We start from the raw sequence: 21,310 nt of genomic DNA, 5'->3' as shown, positions 1-21,310 counted from the left end.
GGCTTGCTCGCATGGTTGTCCTTCATCTAGTGTTCTGCCAATCCTATTTAGGATGACTCGAGTGAACAACTTGTAGATGACAGACAATAGGCAGATGGGGCGATAGTTGCCAATGTCATGGATGTCTCCCTTCTTGAACAGTAGTACGGTCCTGCTGGTTTTCCATTGGGACGGAACCTTGCATTCAGACAGGTAGCGTGTGAAGAGCCAAGCCAGTGTATTGAGTGCTGACGGCAGGTTCTTCAGGTGTTCAGGTCTGACCTTGTCTGGGCCGGGTGCTGTTGTTTCTTTACTGATGAAATGGTGTGTCAGATTTCGGAAGGGAGAACGTTGGGAACGACATATCCATCTTGTGGAATTTGGTATGTCGGCAAGTGGACATGGCTATCGAAGAGATTTGAGTAGAAGTCATGGATAATCTTCTCCATTGCCGTTCTGGAGGATGTGATGGATCCATCAGATCGTCGGAGGGCAGTCATCTTGGTCTTGTAGTTGGCGAAGGACAGGCGGGCGTTATGAATACTTTTCCCGGCTTCTGCCGCAACTACCAGTACTTCTGCTCTTCTCTCTTTGAGGTCTTCCTTGATCGCATCTCTGCACTGCTTTGTGAGCTCGGACATTCACTTGCGGTTGCCTGCGGCATGTGCCAAACCACGCTGGCGAATTAGCTCAAGAGTTTTCAAAGATAGGCGATTTTTTTGTGGCTATCTCTCTCTTGGCGTTCCTCACACATTCATGGAGGTGCTGAACCAGTCGATCGTATTTTCGTCAATGTTGTCAACAAAGGCATCTTCCCATGTTGCCGCAATAGTGCCAAAGAGTTCCCAGTTGGTGGTCGTTCTGGGAGTTCTCTTTTTGAACTTTGCAGCCCTTTCTCCCCACTCTGTGAAGTAGAATTTTGCACGAAGGAGACGGTGGTCCGATCCCGTTCGAAATTTTGGGACAACAGCGACATCGGTCAGGCAAAACCGTCGATTGAATATGATTTTTTTAAAATTACAAACTATCCTTTTGTTGTTGTAGTTGTAGGTTTTCCTAAAAGTCTTTCTTAAAGGCCTATGCAAGTTTGTTTTCTACAGAATACAAAACTGTCCTCGATTTTTCTGTGAAAATTGTGAAATGGCAGCTTTAATTTTTCTGTGAAATGGCAACTTTAATTTTTTCAGGTTCAGGCATCTCAGACCCAAGTTTCAGTCAATAACCCACCTATCTCCGTAACTTGTGATTCCTTTTTATCCACAGATGTTTCTGACAGGAAGTAGAAGAAATGGATCAGAGTGGGGTGGATCAGTTTCCTGCCCTACCAAAGCTCCAGGGCTAAAGCGATAGCACAGCGGGTAGGGTATTTGCCTTGCACGCAGCTGACCTGGGTTCGATTCCTCTGTTCCTCTCGGAGAGCCCAGCAGGTTACCAAGAGGGGGGTATACCGGGGATATTGGTGATGGGGAATGTGCACTGGTGGAGGAAGGGTGTTTGATCATTGTGTGATTGTAACCCAAACATGAATGCTTGTAACTATCTCACGGTGATTCAATAAAAATTTTTTTTTAAAAAAAAGTTTAGGATTGGCTAGCAGAAATAATCCTCTTGTATTTGGAGCCTTAAAATTTTGTCGATTGTCTTGTTGTTGGCCCTAATTGTGTTTGTTTTGGGATTGAGTGATATTGGTTTTATATGCGAATTATCTAAGGAAGAGGTTTAGCCTGTGGGTTCTAGATCACAAAAACTACTTAGTTTTTGTTTGCTTCTATAATTAATAAACAGATGCCATGCAGGATAATAAAAAATATAGCTTCAAAAAAAAAAGTATCCCACCTGCACAGTAGAGCCTGGCAAACTCCCCCTGGCATATTCGATATGCCAAAAACAGTAACAAGTCTCAGAATGGAGATGCTACTGGTGCCCACTCAAGCAAATTGATGAACAACAGGAGGACAGTGACAGAGACCAAAGCCCCAACTGCTGCCAGCTGCATGCTTCCAGTCAGACTTCACCACTTTCATAACTGAGCGCCACAGAGATACTAACTTGCTGAAAATTTCATGTACACAATTGGGGGGGGGGGGGCAGCTGAAATTTCCAGGCCTTCCTGGAGTAGCCATGGGTGACCTCCCCCAACCTCCCTGTACTTTCAGAAGTTCCCAGCAGCCACAGCCATGTCTCACTGCTGCCCATGTAAGTATATCTACCCACCCTGTTCCAGAGACTCAAAGCTAAATCTCAAAAGAGAGAAAGAACGAAAGGATGGAAGGAAGGAAGCAATCACTTCCCTGAGCACAGAGCCAGGGGTGAGCGCAGAGCATCACCAGGTGTGGTCCCAAAACAAAAACAAGAAGAAAAGAAAGAGATGGCTGTCTTTTAAAATAGTTTTCATCAGTCTCAGGAACATCAATCAATCCCAATAAGCAGGAACCCAAAAAAAAACAGAAAGAAATGGAGTATGTGACCCACTGCATACATGCAAAATAATCCTAGGAAATGATAGCACTCATTTTATCATGAGAACTTCTCTGTGATTTAAAAGCACATTTGTTTGCTATTAGAGAGAAAAGTGTAGAAACTCATTAGAGAAGAAAAGAAAGTCTCGGGTAAAGCCAATTTAAGTTGAGGATAAAGTCTGAAATGGGGAGGCGGGAATTTCCCTGCAGTTCAAGTCACTTGGGACCATGTTTGGGGTTGGACTACGATGAAGTCTTTTGAACAATGCTGAGAGTTTAATTAGCTAACCCAAGCCCCGATGGTGCACAGAGCAAATTCCCAGCCCAAAGTTTCCTCCCAATGTTTTATTTCTACATTTCTTACACATGGATACTCAAAGTTACATTTTGCTCCTTAAATCAAAATATCCAGCCCTGAAAATGCTTTGGGGTAAGGAGATGCTGAGAGGCACAGTCCATAAAATGGGATGCCGAGAGGACAAATGAGCACCCGTTTAGACAATGACCTTCCCCGTCCCCGCAACCTCGTACCACCCGCGAAACCCCCCTGGACTTTGACTGGACTCCTGGCACGAGTCTCCGGGAGTTGCACATTAACCACATTCCGGGCTCAGGAAGCCTTTTCTACTGAGCTCCAGTGGGTCTTTTTTTTTGGGGGGGGGGGGGGAAGAGGCGGGAGGGGGGGGTGAGGTCACATCCAGCGATGCACACCTGGCTCTGCACTCAGAGGACCATATGGGATGCTGGGAATCGAACCCGGGTCCACCGCGTGCAAGGCAAACACCCTACCCGCTGTGCTATCGCTCCAGCCCCAGAGCCCCATTAGGTTCTTTGCCTGGCGGCCAATTTGGCCTAAGAAACGTCTCCATCCAAAGGGCAGGAACTCTTTCCCCCCACACCCCGGACCCGAGACCCCGCCTGTCCCCACCAGTCCCTTTGTCACGCCGGGATTCAGCCAGCCGCCAGCTCTCGCGGACGCCCTCGGCTGCTCACACCGCCCACCCACGGGGGGAGGGACCCCCCGCGAGACTTGAAAGGCGACACACACCGGCCCCGCAACCTCCCAGCCGGGACTGCGGTCTCGGCGTTCCAGGGCGCGGGCCGGGCGTTCCCGCGCGGCTGCGGGCGGCTGCGCACGCGCGCCCACGCGCAGGGCCGGCCCCGACTCGGCCCCGGCCCGCCCCGCGCTCTCCTGGCCCGGCCGCGGAAAGGCCGCGCGCCTGCGCCGAGCCCCGCTCGCCGGCGCCGCCGCCCGTACTGGCAGGCGCTGCCCGTGCGTCCCGCCGCTCGCCTCGCCCGGCCCCCGGCCCCCGGCCCCCGGCCCCCGGCCCTCGGCCCCCGGCCCGGACGCCCTGGGCCTCCGGGAGCTGCAGCCGCTGAGCTGGGGAGAGGCTGTGCCGCTTCCAAGATGTCGCAGACGGCCATGTCCGAGACCTACGGTACGGTACGGGGCGCGGGCGCGGCCGCTGGGCGCGATCTGCTTGCCTAAGTTTTTTTTTTTTTTTTAGTTTTTTCTTTTCCCTGCTTTCCCCCCCACCCCTCTTCCACTCGCCTTTACACCCCAGGAATCTTTTTTTTTTAAATAAGTATCATTTCAGTAGTTACGGGGTTGGGGGACCCATTGGAAACTCAGTTTCTTGATGATTGCCAGCAGCGAGGGGATGTTGAAGGATTTAGAGCGCCGCCTGTATTTTTTGTGTGTTCCCCCCCCCCCGCCCCCACACACACACACCCCTCCACCCCCCAGTATTCCAGTTTGACCTTTTCGGGTCTGGAATTCCTTTCTTCGCACTGAGGTCACAATGAGTCGATAATGGATTCTTCAGAGACTGCTTACCTCATTTCAAATCTCAGGGGGGGGTTTAGCATTATTGTTGTTGTTGTTTGTTGTTGTTGTTGTTTTAGGTTGCATGTGTCTTTTTTCTTTAGTTTTTGGTCCACGCTCTACTTGTCCTCAGGGCTTACTCCTGGCTCTGTGCTCAGGGATCACTCTAGCAGGGCTGGGGGGGGGAGGGGCAAGAGTGCCGGGAATTGAACCCGAGGTGGTCTCATGCAAGGCAAGCGCCCCTACCCACTATCCTATCGTTACCGCCCTATAAATGTCTTTTAAAGATTGCAAACATAACGGCAGCAGAACCCGCTATCATTCATCTTTGCTTCCTCCCTGGCACTCACACGTGGGGGTACTCCATAAATATTATTCGGTCTTGATATTTAGGTGGTTTTTTTTTTTTGCCACACCCAGGGGTTTCCTCCTGGCACTGTGCTCAGGATGACTGCAGGCAGACCTAGAGGAATGGTATGTGGCGGTGGGCATGGGAGCTGCATAGGCCTTGTGCAAGGCAAATACACTGTCCTGTATACAAACTGCCTGATGGTCAACAAATATAGTTTGATTACACGAAAGCATTTTTAGTCGTGGATTTTATTTTTTGCTTTTGTTATTGTCTCATTGCATAGTGAAATTAAATGGTGTTACCAGGGGGGAGATGTTTGCCAATCTCTAATAGCTTTTCATGCATTCTTTAGCTGCGACTTTGGTTTGGAATTTTACATTTGCAGAGAGATCCAAGTTCAAAAGTATGTTTCTCAAGTCAAATCAGGCTTACCTATTCTTCCTGGCAGGCTGCTCCTTTCCCTCCATAAAGCCAATGTGTGGTATGGCTTTATGCAGCTAGCATGTGCTCAGAAGCACTGAATTCTGTCCGGAGCAAGCTGGGTCTGCTTTCATGGAGCTTAGATTTTGTCTGGAGAAGGTGTTAATCCAGTTATGACTCACAATAGTTAAAAACCCAGTTAGCGGCTGAAGTGCATACTTTGCGTTTTCCTGGAGGCCTGGGTTGAATCTCTAGTACCACTGGGTATGACCCCAAAACAAGACAAAACAAAAAACCAAGGCAGTGAAGCGCTTGCCTTGCCTGCAGCTGACCTGGGTTCTATAGCTGGCACCCGGTAGGGCCCCTCAGTGATCTCTGAGTGCAGAGCCAGTAGAAATCCCCAAGCACAGCTGAGTGTCCAAACCCAGGCTGAAGTTCTGTGCATTCTGTGAAAGGATGTGAGAGTGAAACCTGGCCCAAATTTCGGGGGACCAGGGAAACAATTGTTCCAACTCCTCATTTGAGGAGAGGGTAGAAAGGTTCTTTCTCTAGAGAGGGGTGAACCAAAGCGCCTTTGCTCCATCTTGTGTGACTGTCCATACTCTGTTCATAATCTTAGGTCGGTTCAGAAAAGTTTAGCAAGTCTTTAAAGGCTTCATTAGGATGAGAATTGCATGTGCTTCTTCCTTATTGTAAGGCTTTGTAAAGAAAATACGTTTTCCTGGTAGTTTTTGGTTGTGCTCTTGCTTTATTTTCAGATGTTCTTTACCCCATCTTTAATCTGCATCTGCATATGGGACATTAGGGAGGGTGGAAAGTCAAAAAAGAGATGCAAGTGGGATTATGAGGTAATGATACAGGACTGGAAAAGCTCGGTTGAGTATAAAGTGTTATATAAGCGTCTCCATTTCAGACACAGACTGTAATGCATCATAGATTAACTTGTTAAATTCTGATCATAAGGCTCTGCCCATTACTGTTTTTATGTTATGGAACCTTCCATATGTGTTCTTACTTTTTTTTAAACTCTTAGTCTATAGTTCTAATAAAGGAAAAGAGCACAGTTAAGTGTGGTCCCAAAACCAATTTTTCATTTCTTTAAAGATTAGAAGTGGAGTTGAAAAATGCCAGCCTAAAATAGAAGTCCCACAGAAACAAGTCTTCAACTGTCCCTTCCCTTTTCGTTCACCATATTTGCTTGCTAGTATTCCCCCAAAGTAAAATAATTCAGTCCCCTCCTTCTAGATATTTATCTCACAGACAGGGGAATGTTTACTTAGTCTCTAAACTTCATTATACAGTACTCATTTTCTCTCTTGCAAAGGAAGCTTTGTGTGATCTGGTAGGAGATTTAATAAAAACTAAAGAGCTGGTTATGTACTGCACTGTTACAGATGGTACTTTTAATGAACACTATCTGCTTTTTAGCAAACATTTCTCTTCTCACAAGACGTTCAACATTTTGCTGCTCTGAAACCACTGAGCAAGTACCATATACAATATCATAATACAAAATTAAAATCTTAAAGAAATAGATTTAAGATTGAAACCCTCAGTCTGAATTTCCCTAAGCTGAGTCAGTGTTTCCCAAATGTGGAAGGTGTCTTCTGTGAAACGGGGAGAAGAGTAACCTGCAGAAGGGGAATCAGTCACCTTTTTTTTTTTTTTTGCTTTTTGGGTCACACTTGGCGATGCACAGGGGTTACTCCTGGCTCTGCACTCAGGAGTTACTCCTGGCAGTGCTCAGGGGACTATATGGGATGCTGGGAATCAAACCCGGGTCAGCCGCGTGCAAGGCCAATGCCCTACCCACTGTGCTGTCTCTCCAGCCCCAGTCACCTTCCTCATTATCTACCATGTTTATTGGGGGAAGTTCCTGGGGAGGTCAGGACTGATGCAGTCAGCCACAAATGAGCACTTTGCAGTGGGTATGCATATGTCTCAACTGTTCCACTCAGATGTCATCAGACTGTGACTGAGTCCCTCTTTACAGAACAAGGAAATTAATCCCCACCACTTAATTCCCACCCCCTTTATTTAAACACCATGTTTCACAAAGTTGTTCATGATAATTTTTTTTACAGGCATTCGGTATTCCAATACCAATCCTGCCACCACTGTCACCTTCCCTCCACCATTTTCTCCTTTTTCCCAACCCCCCCCCTCAAGCCTGCCCCTGTAGCATGCCCACAGTATTCTTTGCGGGTAGGGCATTTGTCTTGCATGTCACCCACCCGGGTTCACTTCCTCCATCCCTTTCGGAGAGTCTGGCAAGCTACTGAGAGTATACCGCCCACACTACAGAGCCTGACAAGCTCCCCGTGGCATATTTGATATGCCAAAAACAGTGACAACAATGGAGATGTTACTGGTGCCTGTTCGAGCAAATCGATGAACAGTGACAGTGTTCAGTGTTCAGGACAGTGACAGGGCCATACCTGGCAGGGCTCAGGTGTTGCTCCTGATGTTGCTTGGGGGACCTTATGGAATGTGGAGATCTCTCGGAAAAAAAAAAAAGGAAAAAGAAACAGAGGAGACTGGAGTAATAGTATAGCAGTTGGGGTACTTGCCTTGCATGCAGCTGATTCCGATTTGATCCCTGTCACCCCATATGGCACCTTGAATCTGCTAAGAGTGACCAAAGCTAGGAGTAAGACTTGAGTATGGCTGGGTATGGTCCCCAAACAAACAAAACCTAGGAATAGACCATCCATACACTTCTTGGCATCTATCACCAAAACACCGAAACATTAATTCAAAAGGATATTTGCACAACTATGTTCATTGCCACACTTAGTACAGTATGAAGATATGGAAACAACCCAAATGCCCACTATGGGTGAATAAAGCAAGAAGCTGTGATATGCAATTCTAAGAAAGAAGAAAATTATGCAGTTTGCCAAATATTGATGGAACTTGAGGATATCATGCTGAGGTCAGCCAGTTAGAAGAAAATGGATAGATACAGAACGGTCTCACTTTATTGTGGGACTTAAGATAGACAGCAAGGGACTAGAGAGATGGTCCAGTCAGTCACTTGCCTTGCACACAACTGACCAGGTTTTAGTCCCTAGCTTCCCATATGGTCCCCCAAGTCCACCAGGAATGATTCCTGAGTGCAGAGTGAGGAGTAACCCCTGAGCACCACTGTGTATGGCCTAACAACAGCAACAACGAGATACACAGCAGGGTAGCAATAAAGCACAGTGGAAAAACTAATTGACACAACTGAATTGGGGAAGAATTGTGGAAAGGGAGGGGTGCTGGGGTACTTGGGGAAGAAAGGTGGGTACATTGGCAATGGGTGTGGTGTTGGAATTATGTGCATGAGAAATGATCATTAACAGTACTAGAAATTATAGAATCTCAAAAGTTAAAAAAAAAAAACAACAACTTTGCCTTACAAACAGAAGGTTTCAGATTCTGTCCCCAGCATCACCACAAGCATCACATGTAGCACTTGATTCTGACAGTTGTGCTTTCTGATTCCTGGTGCCACAAACTCTTAGCTACACTGAAGCCAGGTTACGTGTAAGCATCACAACAGAAGGAATGCAGTTTTCACCAGCTCTACCAAAAAAAAAAAAAAGAATGAGTGAACACCATGGCTAGGTTGAGTGACCCCTGGAGAGCACATTTGCAAGCTCCACAACCTGATGTACAGAGCCCTGGGAAGAACACACCCAAATGTGTGAGCCCCTTAAGGCCGACATGTGTGCACTCCCTGCTCATCATAATAATAGTAACTGAGGGTGAGGAAGGGAATAAAGAAAAGAAAACCCAGTATCCCTGTACTAATCCTTGTGTCAATTGGTTGGTCGGTCTGTCTCAGGGACTTCAGCAGTACACCCATTAGTGCGCAGTTTACTGTATAGTGTTCACATTCCCCTGCTAGCAGTAAAGCTCAAAAGTTGCTCATGCAGGTATAGTTGAGGCTAAGAAAGGATGAAGTGATTTCTGGAAGGAATAAGGTATAATTTGTTTTGAGACTCAGACTACTGATGACTTATACCACTGTTTTACAGAAAAAAAATCACAAAATGATCTTTTTTAAAAAAAAAAATTAACTCCTTAAGAAGGAACAATTTCATGGGCCTGAGAAGAAATAGTACAGCAGGTAAGATAACTTGCCTTGCATAGGTAGACTCAGGTTTTATTCCTGGCACTACATATGGTCCCCCAAGCACTACCAGGAGGGATCCCTGAGCACCGAGTCAGAAGTAAGCACTGAGCACAGCCAGGTACACCCCCCAAACAAAACACAAACAACACCACCAAAAACCACTTCACGTAAGCTTTGATGTGATCTTTTGCCAGTAGTGTGGTATCTCTTCTGTTGAGGAATGTACCACCAATGTGGTGGGTTTTTGTTTTGTTTTGGGGCCTGCACCTAGCAGTGCTCAGGGCTTGTTGACGGATCACTCGACAAGAAGGGATCACTCCTGGTGGGGCTCAAGAGACTACATATGGACTCGTGGATCAAACATAGGTTAGCCTTGTGGGTGCAACACAAATGCCTTACCTGCTTGCATCACTATCTCTCCAGCCCTACCAATGATCCTTTAGACAAAGAGTAGCTGACAAATCCTTTCTATATTATTACCCATATGCCAGACACAGTAACAACAAACTCTCCAATGGAGACGTTACTGGGCCCGCTCGAGCAAATCGACGATCAACGGGAGGGCATAAGAGATAAGAGATAAGAGATATTATTACCCATAGAGAATTTCTTTGTGGCATTTAGGGTATATTCCCAAGAGCAGAATCACCGGGCCATATGGAAGTTCAAATTCCAAGGTTTCTTAGGAATATCCATTTCATTTCCCAGAAATGCTGGCCCAATCAACATTCCCCCTTTCCTCTACAAACCATCTGGCCAAAACTGGGTGGGCTTTGTTCTTTATGATGAGAATGAGGTGCTGAACTGAGATATACAAGCAGGTATATGCATGATATACCCTTTCAGTAACAGTATTGCAAACCACAGTGCCTGAAAAGAAAAGAAATAAGTGTCTGCCTTAAGAGGCAGGCTGAAGGGTGGCAGGAAAACAGGGACATTACTAGAGAGAAGTGGACTGTGGTAAAGGGATGGATGCTCCAGCATTGTACAGTTGAAACTCAATCAGGAAAAGTTTTGTAACAATGTATTTCATGGTGATTCAATAATTTTTTTTAAAAAAGGAATTCCTTCACAGAAGTTAGTACTGTAGTAATCACTCACAGTGTAAGGAGGCAAGTATGTTGATGATCTTTGCACTGACTATTAGTTCTTTGGAATGAGAAGCACTGTTGCTTCTTGAATCTCTTTTTTTAAAGCATCCACTCCAGCAGTGTTTCTCAGCCTTTTTCTGACCTGGACACCTCCTCACTTTTTTTGTTCCTGTCGAACCCCCTACCCTCACCCCTGTGACCGACCCCTCCCTTATGCAATTTTCACTTGTGCCCCGATGGAATATCCCGGCTGAGAAATGATTCTCTAGAGATTGGTCACACTGGACTAACAGTGCTCCCTTCTCTCCACCCCGCTTTCCAATAACTCCCTTAGAATACTTGCCTGTGAAATAATTTGAGAGAAAGCCTTTGACTCCTTTATGTTTTACAACAATTTACCTTTGACTATCACTGCTTAGCTATTCTCTGAAGAGTACTTCACTTTGGTCTCTATAGATATGACTAGGGATTACAAGCTGAAATGATTTTCAGGGTACTACTGTTTATGGTGAATAAAGTTGGGCAGCTATAAAAAGCAGCATAACATGTAAACCAGGTATACCCTGTGTATCTTCAAATATTTGTCTTTTTAATTGCCCTCTAAATTTCACCAATACAAATGTTTGCTGATGATGGATAGAAAAATAATGCTTTGTAACCCTTCAACAGCCTGGTGCAGCCCTGCACTTACCAGAATGGTAAACTTTTTGGGTGACATACTGAGTGATTTAAGTCTTTTAATTCTGTTTCTCTTTATGAATGTTTTTCATATTTATTGAATCTTAAGAAGCAGCTAACATGGGAGAAGGACTTCATAAAGTGCTGATAAATTATGAATAAGAGGATGTCTTTTTAAATAAAGTTTATCATTTTTCAAATATAAATTTTTGATCCTGAAGAAAGAAATTAAGGGCTTTATAAAAGTCTTTCCTTTGTTGCAGTTAAAAATATTACATATGGTATACCCACTGCAGTACCATATTTTTTTGTTTATTTACTTATGCCGGTTGGTTATTTTAAGAGTCCTCATTAAGCAAGCATCACATCTTTGCATCACCTTTTGGGGGTTTGCACATCTATTATACAATTCCATCAGCTCTTCGTTTTGCAGAGGTATTTTGCAATTCAGTCATGTCTCCATTTTGACAAAACAAGTCTTTGAAAACAGATCAGAACCTCTTTAAAAGCAGGAGACTGTTTAAGGTGGCTTTAGTCCTGGGTATGCAAACAGTTTTTGAACAGACCCTTCAGGGAATACATCAAGAGCCTTTGATTTCATTTCATTTAAGACATAGTGTTTTTTTTTCCCCTTTCAGTTACAGAATATGAAATAAAAGTCCAGAATAAATAGCAAACCAGGTCTGACGGGCTTAATATTTTATGGCAGGAATCTAACCATTTTTTTTGGACGCCAAACATTTTTTATTAATTAATTTTTTTTCTTTTTGGGTCACATCCAGCAATGCACAGGGGTCATTCCTGGATCTGCACTCAGGAATTACCCCTGGCGGTGCTCAGGGGACCATATGGGATGCTGGGAATCGAACCCTGGTCGGCCGCGTGCAAGGCAAATGCCTTACCCGCTTTGCTATCGCTCCAGCCCCAGGAATCTAACCATTTCTTGATTGTTTATTGTATAAGTGTACCTCCAATAAAACCTGTCACACAGGCTACATTGTCTGAATTAAAGAGCTCACACCTAACATCTGTTAAGAAAATAGATATTTTTTTCTTTCTTTTTTCTTTTTGGGTCACACCCGGCAATGCTCAGGAGTTACTCCTGGCTCCTCATTCAGAAATTACTCCTGGCCGTGCTGGGGGGACCCTCTGGGATGCCGGGGATTGAACCCAGGTCGGCCACATGCAAGGCAAACATCCTACCCGCTCTACTATCTCTCCAGCCCAAGAAAATAGATTTTTCCTCCTAGAATTTAGATCTGAAATCAGTTCACAGTGCATGGGAACAGAGATGCAGAGATAGCTTTTTTCAGCTCCTCGGATTGATTACGCGTGTTTCAATATAACTTTGTCCCTGAAGAGAGAACATGTTGATGAAGTGGAGATCATATAAATCTACTCTCTAGAGTTTATGTACAGAAAATATGTTTAGTCTTAGCAGAAATGTTCTGTTAAGACAATAGATTAGTAGATATTGGTAGTTTTGTCAGATGGAATGTCTCAATTGGAAATGGTAAAAAACCCAGCTCAGAATGTTGGGATTTCTACAAAAATGTTGTTTTAAAATAACTATCCATCAGTGTTTCTCAGAGTGATACCGCCAGCCATTGGGGCTGGAACAATCCAGGTAGCCTTGGGTGCTGTTGTGTGCTGTTTCGTTATTTGAAGATGACAGTTTTTCAGGGTGTGCTAAATGATTTGTTTTTTTCTGGAAAGGGGGTAGAGTGGTAGCGCCAAATACATTTGGGAACCTCTGCTGTAGATTGTATTTAGACTGATTGACTCAAAAACTTGACTGTCTGAAGAACCCAGGGTTTTCCCATTGTTGTGGAGCAATAGTATCTTCCCCTCAGTCATAATGACTGCTTTTTATAATCTGAATGTGCTTCTTTGCAGGGAAAAACCAAAAAGAGTTCTTTCCTGCTTTTATGAAATAAGAGTTCTTCCTCTTCATCAGATAGTCAAATGTTGTGCTCTGGCTATGATCATTATATTTATGATCTTGTACAGAATAGCTCAAGTCTGTGTTTCTAGTTTAATTTCTGACAGGGGTGGTGAGAAAAACCATAATTGGTTGAAAGTAACTGAAGCCGATTGTCCTTTGCCACTCGCGTCCCCTTTTGCTCATAGACAAGGTTTCAGTGCATACAGTTACTTCACTTTATGTCTAAACTGCAGTCAAAAGTCAATCTTAAAAATAAAGTAACTGAAGCCTGTAGTGTGGCTAGGGATCATGTTTATTTGGTTAACTCTCAACCTGGGGGAAATGACTCTTGGCGGGAAATTACACTTAAGATGCATCACTAACTGCACCTCCAAAAGACAAAAGCTACAATTTAATTTCAGATGCTTTTCCTAAAGTGAATTACTTAAATTTTTTATACGCCCTTCCTCTTCTAATAGAAGTAGTCAGACAAAACAGTGTTGGAAAGACCACAGGCTCTGTGTTGGGCACTCACAAAATCCAATCCCTTGTCTCCACAGTCCTACTTTAGCATAGCCTCTACTCTGCAACTGTGACTTGAAATGGATGCAAAAACAAGCCAATAACTTTCAAATTACATTTCAAATAGAGTTAAGCCTTTTAGTCTGATTTAGCTATTTTATGGCTTGGAAACTTTCTTTCATACAGTAATTTAATTGTACTTGAGGTAAAATAGTTACAGTAGTGGTAATGTTTATGTTTTGGGTGTACATAGTTATTGTACCTTCACCACAGAGTGCCAAGACACTCCACCACTGATACTATGTTATTCCTTTTCCACCCTTCCAAGGGACCCCCCCCCCCCCCCACCACACCTTTATAACCTACAGTTCTAAAGACAAACTCCACAGGTTTGTTGTCTTTAGATACTGTCCATTCACTTGCATTATTTCTTGGGGGTGAGAATGTGGGGGTGGGGTGGGGGGAGGTTGGGGTGGGATAAAGGAACATTATCGAAGTGGGAGAGACAAAAGGTAATATACTTAGAAAATAGTGGGCTTTGGGGGAGGAAAGAACCCAAAGAAGTAAAAGAAGTTGCACATTCCCTTTGCATTGTTTCTTTACATGCCACTTAAGAGTGAGTCAGCCAGTATTTATCCTTCACTCTTTGACGTATTTTGCTTAACATGACCCCCTTCCTGTCTTATCCAAGTTGTAGCAAAAAGCAAGATTTCCTCTTATAGGTAGATAGTAGTAAAATGTGTGTCCACAACTTCTTTATTCATTCTTCTGTCATTGGACATTTGGATTAGGCTATATAGTAAATAGCACTGCAGAGAACATAGATGTACATATATCTTTTTGAGTTTGTGTTTTGTGTTCTTGGGATAGATGCCAAGGAGTAAAATTGCTGGATCATATGGTTGCTACTGTTTCAGTTTTTTTAGTAGCTAAAGAAATTTTAGTTTTTATTTTTATTTTTGTTTTATAAGTGATGCTAATCTTCTCTGTTACTGGTGCCCGCTTGAGCAAATCGATGAACAACCGGAGGACAGTGCTACAGTGCTACAGTTTTATAATGAGTGAATTTATTATAAATATCTTAAATAGTAAGATCTAGTTAAAGTTTTAGTTTAATCTTATTTTTCTAATTTTAATAAAATTTTAACCAGAAGTTCTAAAATTTTTCAGAAGCTGCAAATGAACTTTTAAAATTGATATTTACATGTTTTGACATTATATGCTCAAGTATTTTTTTGACTCAGGAATTTCCTTTTAAATCTTTTAACTTTTTTAATTTCCAAGTATTTAAGTTTTTTTTCCTATTTCTGTGTGATTAATTTTCATTTTTCATTTCTACTTATGAATCTGAGAAGATAGATGAGCTAATTTCTTCTTAAGACCTTGTTGAGTTTTTACCTAGTTTTCCTCAGTTGCTGTTACTCTGCTACGAAGACCATCCATCAATTTTTTTTAATGTAGGAGTATTGCTATTTATTCAGCCATTGATTGGGCTGATTGAATTGGGCATGAACTCCACCTTTTTTATAATTTTATTGAATCACCATGAAAGCAGTTACAAAGCTTTTGGTTTTAAGTCTCGGTTATACAATGAAACACCAGTACCTTCACCAGTGCCCATTTTCCACCACCAAAAACCCCAGTATACGCCCCATCCCACACCCTCCCCCTACCTGTGGGGCAGATGATTTTCACATTACTCTCTCTCTCTCTACTTTTATTACATTCAATATTTCGACACCAGACCCACCATTATTATTTGGGATTTTACCCCAACATTCAGATCTGCTGAAAAGGCAACAGTAGACAATTTGTTTTCTATTGCTGGTTATGAATAACGTACGATGTCCTGCAGCCGCAGTAGTGGCCGCGCAATTTTGGAATTCCTAAATTTTAACAATTAAATCTGAAGGGATTTCTGCCAAAACCGGCTGGGTTCCAGGATTTGTTCGTGGGTCTCTTGGATCATGGCCTAAGCAGTTTGATCAGGATCCAGAGAGGCTGTTCATGGGCGGCGACTCAAGGTCTCATTGGGGCGGGGGAGGAAAGGGCCAACTCCACCCGCATCCTGTGAGGCCCTGCGTGTCTTGTCACTAAGAGCCCAAACCTAACTGTCCACTGGCCTCTAGAGGATGGTGGCCACCAAGCCGCCAAGGGGGAGCAGGTGGAGGGACAGCACCCTTTCCCCACTGGGGTGGTCCGGCGACAGTAACCTACTGTGGGGTCTGGATGCATGTATATATATATAATGAGTGCAGTCACTGTATGTGTGATTTCACTCATTTCACTCAGCATGATACTCTTCCTGTCCATCCATATATAAGCAAATTTTATGACTTTTTTTCCTAGTGGCTGCCTAGCATTCCATAGTTTCTTTTTCCACTCATCTGTTCTAAGGCACTTGGGTTATTTCTAGATTCTGGCTATTGTGAATAGTGCTGCAGTGAACATAGCAGTGCAGTGTGAGTTTCAAAAAAGTGTGGGTATGTGGGACTGGAGCATTCAGTGGCCAAGAACCATTCCCCTGTCCGGCCCCACTGGGACAGACAGATGAAGGACGGGATGAAGGACGGGTGAATGTGGGGACGGAGGAACAGAGCCCGAGGTTTGTTGGAGTACAAGGAGCTTAGGTTTATTAGGTTGCACCCATCACAGTGCTCCCGAGTCATTCCCATTACTTTGTCTGTAACTACTTCTTCGCGCTCTCTTCCCCAACCAATTTGTAAGGTCTCATCCTTCTTAGACACTGAAGCTGTACTGTAAGTTAATATTGCCTTTCTCCTCTCCTTATGTCTTTTGAATAGTTTACTTTAATACAGTGGCCTTTTTGTATAGATACAGGAAGACAATTAATATTATGCTTTATAACTTAGGATTTAATTGGCTTTGAATATTATTCACTCCCCGGCATCTGCTTTCTCAATTTAAGCCTCAGTTTCCCTCACTTCCTAGCACCACCAAGGGCAGGGTCCCAATGTGGGACTGGATGGAACCAGGGCAAGCCGGTAAGTTATGTGCTACCCTGGCATCGCGATGGGCCAGGCCAAGGTGCCACGATTCTTAACTATAGGTTAAGAGTTTGATCATAGGCAGATGCTGTCATGATCCAAAAGTAACGACGAGACTAGGGCCCTGCTGCTAGGAATAGGAAAGATATCTGGCCTGAGCACTGCAGTCTGAGATCGAGATGGCCCTAGGAGAGTAATTCTATAAGCTCAAAGTATTTTTTACTGTGTCCATACAAAGTGAATTATATTATGTATGCTTATATGTTGGTCGGACAAGGAGAGGAGAAACACATCTAGGGAAATCTGTTCCAGGGTGGGTTGATCTGCTAAATGAGAATCTGTTCTAGAAGCAGTTTTCCTGTGTGTCCTGACTAGGTTGGATGAGACTGAACTTTTCTGCCCTTCAAATGCCTTCAGTAAATGATTTCAGTATATTGAAGCAGTTTCTCTTATCTCACAGGAACCTAGCTGGGCTTAGGTAAGCAGATCTCAGGTGCTAAACCAGGCCTGATCTTTGGGATGTAGATGCCTGACTCCAGGCAGGCTGATCTTGGAGATGTAGATTCCGAGCTCTAGCAGACTGGTCTTTGATGTGCTAATCCAAGTGTTTGTAGTTTGTAAAAGGTGAGGCCCCAGATTACTGGCCTGCAGCTGTAGCTGTAAAGAAACAATGTGGATGTAAAGAAACAATGTATGGTTTGCTGCCTCAAGGTTCTTTCTGTAACTCCTTTTGATGACATCACTATATTGCGCCCTTTAGAAGTACCATGATCTATATAAGGGGATTTTCAGGGCTGGGGTGGGGGAGGGGACATGTGCATTAGAGAACCTGGGAAGATGGGGCTGAGGACGGAAGCTGAGAGAACAAGAAAGCATGTGCTTGAGAGATGCTGAGGCCTCTATGACATACACTTCTTCCATGTAATAAACTGCTGCTAAGACCAACCAGCCTGGCCCTCGTTTCCTTCCTTTGCCTGACCATCTCCGTCGACCTCCCTGGAATGGGGAAATGGCCTGAGACTACTGAACTCGGGCGGTGGGAGAGATAGGCCGCTGCCGTCCCCTGTGCCCGTCTTTTTTGTGTGTTTACACAGAGGTTCTGTCACTGCTGATTGTAGTTTTCTCTTTAATAAAGTAATTCATAAAATAGCTTTATTAACTGTTTGTTGCATCATATCTTGTTGTTGTTGATCTTCTTGTTTGCTTTTGGGTCACACCCAGAAGTGCTCCGGGTACTCCTGGCTCTGTGCTCAAAGATTAGCCCTGGTGGGCTCTGGGGACCATATGGAGTGCTGGGTACCAAACCAGGCTTGGCTTGTGCAAGGCAAACACCTTACCCACATTATCACTCCACTCCTGTACCTGTATCTGTGACCCCATTAAACATCCTCATCATTGTGTCACAAATCATCTAAAAAATTATACAGTTTAATGGTAGTGGCGGAGCACTCTGTGCTCTTTGATGAGCTTTTGCACTTTTTCCCCATTGGATCTGCTCTGACAGTGAATCTTTGTAGTTTGCCCAGTGGAGCTCTCTCAGGGTTCTTTATGTGTTTCTCTTTTTCATTCCTAATGATCCTCTTTAGTTTGTTTGCTGTTTCTGGTTTGTGATTTTGAGGCTTGGTTTGGATTACGGGGCTACTATTGGTCCTCCTCTCTTCCAGCTGTGATTTAAGGTTTTATTATTTCTTACCACCACCATTGCTTTGTGGGGGCTTTTTTGTGGGACAGGTGGACCAAGCCAGGAATCAGATTTTAATAGCAAGAGTCTTTGGTGGCAAGAGCCATCTCAAAGTCTGGATTTACTGCAGAAGATATAGTGTGTGCATTGTAATGAGTAGAGCGTTAGGGTGTAAGCAGCACCCACTTCCAATTCTGAGGACCCTGAAGTGTCAACTGGAAGGTCAACTTCCCCTAGAGAATGAACTAGCAAGCAGAGGATTTGGGATGTGGATATAGCCTGCAGGGATGATAGAGGCCACTGGGTAAGGTTTTTTTGTTTTTTTGTTTTTTTCTTTTTGGGTCATACCCGGTGATGCTCAGGGGTTACTCTTGGCTCTGCACTCAGGAATCACTCCTGATGGTACTTGGGGGACCATACAGGATACTGGGAATCGAACCCAGGTTATCCGTGTGCAAGGCAAACGCCCTACCCACTGTGCTATCTCTCCAGCCCCACTGTGTAAGGTTTTTGAACCACTCCGTACTGTTTTTCCATAGAGGATGAAACAGATGATATTCCACCAACAGTAGATGAGAGTTTTTTGATTTTTTTTGTTTGTGGTGAGGAAAGGGTGTCACACCTGGTGATGCTCAGGAGTTCTCTTAGCTCTGCACTCAGGAATTACTACTGGCAGGACACAAGGGACCATATGGGATGCCAGGGATTGAACCTAGGTTGTCCACATGCAAGGCAAATGCCTACTCAATTTACTTTCGCTCTGTCCTCAGGGGCTTCTTTTCACTGACTAATACTGTTTTTTTTCTAGTCTTATTTTGGTATAAGGTGTTCACACTGGTGTGAGGTGGTTTCTCGTTGATATTTTGATATGCACCTACCTGATAGTCAGTGATAATGAATACTTTTCAAATGCCAGCTGGCCACCCATATATATTGTTTCAAGAAATTGTCTATTCATATGGAGTTCATTTTTTCCTGATTTATATATCTTTCCCCTTGAATGTTCCTGAATGACTGACATTTATGACTGACTTTATAGTGGCTCTAATTATATGATACTATGTTCTAATTATATGATTTATATCCTGTGAAAAATAAAAGTATATTAGCAGCATATACCTGTTTTAAGCTATTTTATATTATGACCTTTTCTCCACATATATACATAGCACAGCGGGTAGGGCGTTCGCCTTACAAGCGGCCAACATGGCCGACCCGAGTTCGATTCCTCCGCCCCTCTCGGAGAGCCCGGCAAGCTACCGAGAGTATTTGATATGCCAGACACAGTAACAACAAAGTCTCCAATGGAGATGTTACTGGGCCCGCTCAAGCAAATCGACGATCAACGGGAGGGCCTTTACCTTTACCTTTACTCTGACAAAACTTTTATTCACTTGATCAATTGATCACTTGACATCCTGTCACTCATCGATTTGCTCCAACAGGCGCCAGTAACGTCTCCATTTGTCCCTGTCACGTGTTAGTGTAGCCCAATGGTGTCTGCTCTCTCCAGGAACACGAAGAGCTTCAAACCAATCGTTCAGGGTCTTGACAAAGAAGTCTGACCATCTTGTAGGTGGGCGGCCACACGATCTTTTCACGTCCCATGGAATCCAGTCAGTAATGGCTCTAGTCCAGCAGTCGTCTCCAAATCGCATTACGTGTCTAGGCCATCTGATTTTCAACACCTTGGCAAACGAGACAGCGTCCCTGATTTTCGATCATCAATGGAGGTCGGGACTCTGGGTTCTTTCTCTCACTTAAGTGAAGTGTGATACTCCAAGCATAGCTCTTTTGATTCCTCTTTGGGAGACCTGAATAGCGTTCTCGTCCTGTTTTTGTAGGACCCAGGTCTCTGAGGCCTGTGTTAATGCAGGAAGAACAGTGGAATCGAAGAGATGTGCCCAGAGCTAGAGGTTCTTCGTCTTCTTAGCTATTTCTTCGATTCTCTTGAAGGCGTTCCAAGCTGCTCTCTGCCCCCTGCGCAACTCAGGTGCCAGGTCATTCATCATGTTGACTTCTCGACCTAGGGACACATAACTGTTGCATTTGGAGATGTTCGTTCCCTTGAGAGCGAATGGAACGTCAGGAACGAGTCCATTTCTCATAAACATTGTCTTCGTGAGATTCAGCTGTAGTGTGACCTTTCCACACTCACAGTCGAAGTAGACCAGCATCTGTGCTGCTTGGCTAATGTTTGGTGTTGTTAGAACGATGTCATCAGCGAAGCAGAGGTTGAGTAGTTGCCAACCGTCTATCTTCACTCCCATTCCTTCCCATTCCAGTCATCGCATGACGTTCTCAAGGGTGACACTGAAGAGTTTTGGTGAAATGGTAGCACCCCGCCAAACCCCTCTCTTGACGTCGATGATCACTTCCTTGTAGAAGGGTGAGATCCTGGTAGTGAATCCATAATACAGTTCACGGAGGATCCTGATGTATTGAGTTTGAATGCCTTGTTTGGCTAGGGCTTTGATGACTGCTTCAGTCTCAACAGAATCAAAGGCCTTCTTTAACTCAATGAATGTTAGACAGAGCGGCATCTTGAACTCCCAAGAAACCTCAGTGAGCTTCGTTACCATGTGGATATGGTCGATCGTGCTGAATCCTTTTTGGAACCCGGCTTGCTCGCATGGTTGTCCTTCGTCTAGTGTTCTGCCAATCCTGTTCAGGATGACTCGAGTCAACAGCTTGTAGATTACAGACAACAGGCAGATTGGGTGATAGTTGCCAATGTCATGGATGTCTCCCTTCTTGTACAGTAGAACAGTCCTCCTGGTTTTCCACTGGGACGGAACCTTGCGTTCAGACAGGCAGCGTGTGAAGAGCCAAGCCAGTGTATTGATGAGCACTGTCAGCAGGTTCTTCAGGTGTTCAGGTCTGACCTTGTCTGGGCCGGGTGCTGTTTGTTTCTTTACCGATGAAATGGCGTGTCCGATTTCGGAAGGGAGAACTTTGGGAACGACATATCCTCCTGAGGAATTTGGTATGTGGGCAGGTGGACGTGGCTCTCGAAGAGATCCAAGTAGAAGTCATGGCAGCATGATTATGGCGTGTCTTGTGTTATGCTCCCTTCTGGGAGAGAAGGACAATGAGACTCTGTATCGTGGCCGATGACCTAGATTTCCTTTTGTGGATCTTTTAGAACTCTTTGAGATAGCATAGAGACCCTAAAGATTTTCTCTTTCTTCTCTAAAAGTTTATTTAAAGTATAAGTCAGTGATATTTATGTCATTGATCTAGTTGGA

The 21,310-nt window shown here is 44.2% G+C and overlaps 1 protein-coding gene across 1 annotated transcript in view; it reads left to right on the top strand.

The window, feature by feature from the left end:
* Positions 1-3,758: 3,758 nt before the first annotated feature.
* RAB4A (RAB4A, member RAS oncogene family) overlaps positions 3,759-21,310 on the top strand; it is a 40,059-nt gene continuing 22,507 nt past the window's right edge. The window contains exon 1 of the mRNA XM_056131907.1: positions 3,759-3,877. Within this exon, the coding sequence (XP_055987882.1) occupies positions 3,847-3,877 (31 nt within the window). The 5' untranslated portion in view covers positions 3,759-3,846. The remainder of the gene's footprint in view (positions 3,878-21,310) is intronic.

The sequence above is a fragment of the Sorex fumeus genome, unplaced genomic scaffold, assembly GCF_029834395.1.
Source record: "Sorex fumeus unplaced genomic scaffold, SorFum_2.1 ptg000007l, whole genome shotgun sequence".
Taxonomy (NCBI): domain Eukaryota; kingdom Metazoa; phylum Chordata; class Mammalia; order Eulipotyphla; family Soricidae; genus Sorex; species Sorex fumeus.
The sequence above is the reverse complement of the archived record's forward strand: the minus strand, read 5'-3'. Positions and strand labels throughout refer to the sequence as shown.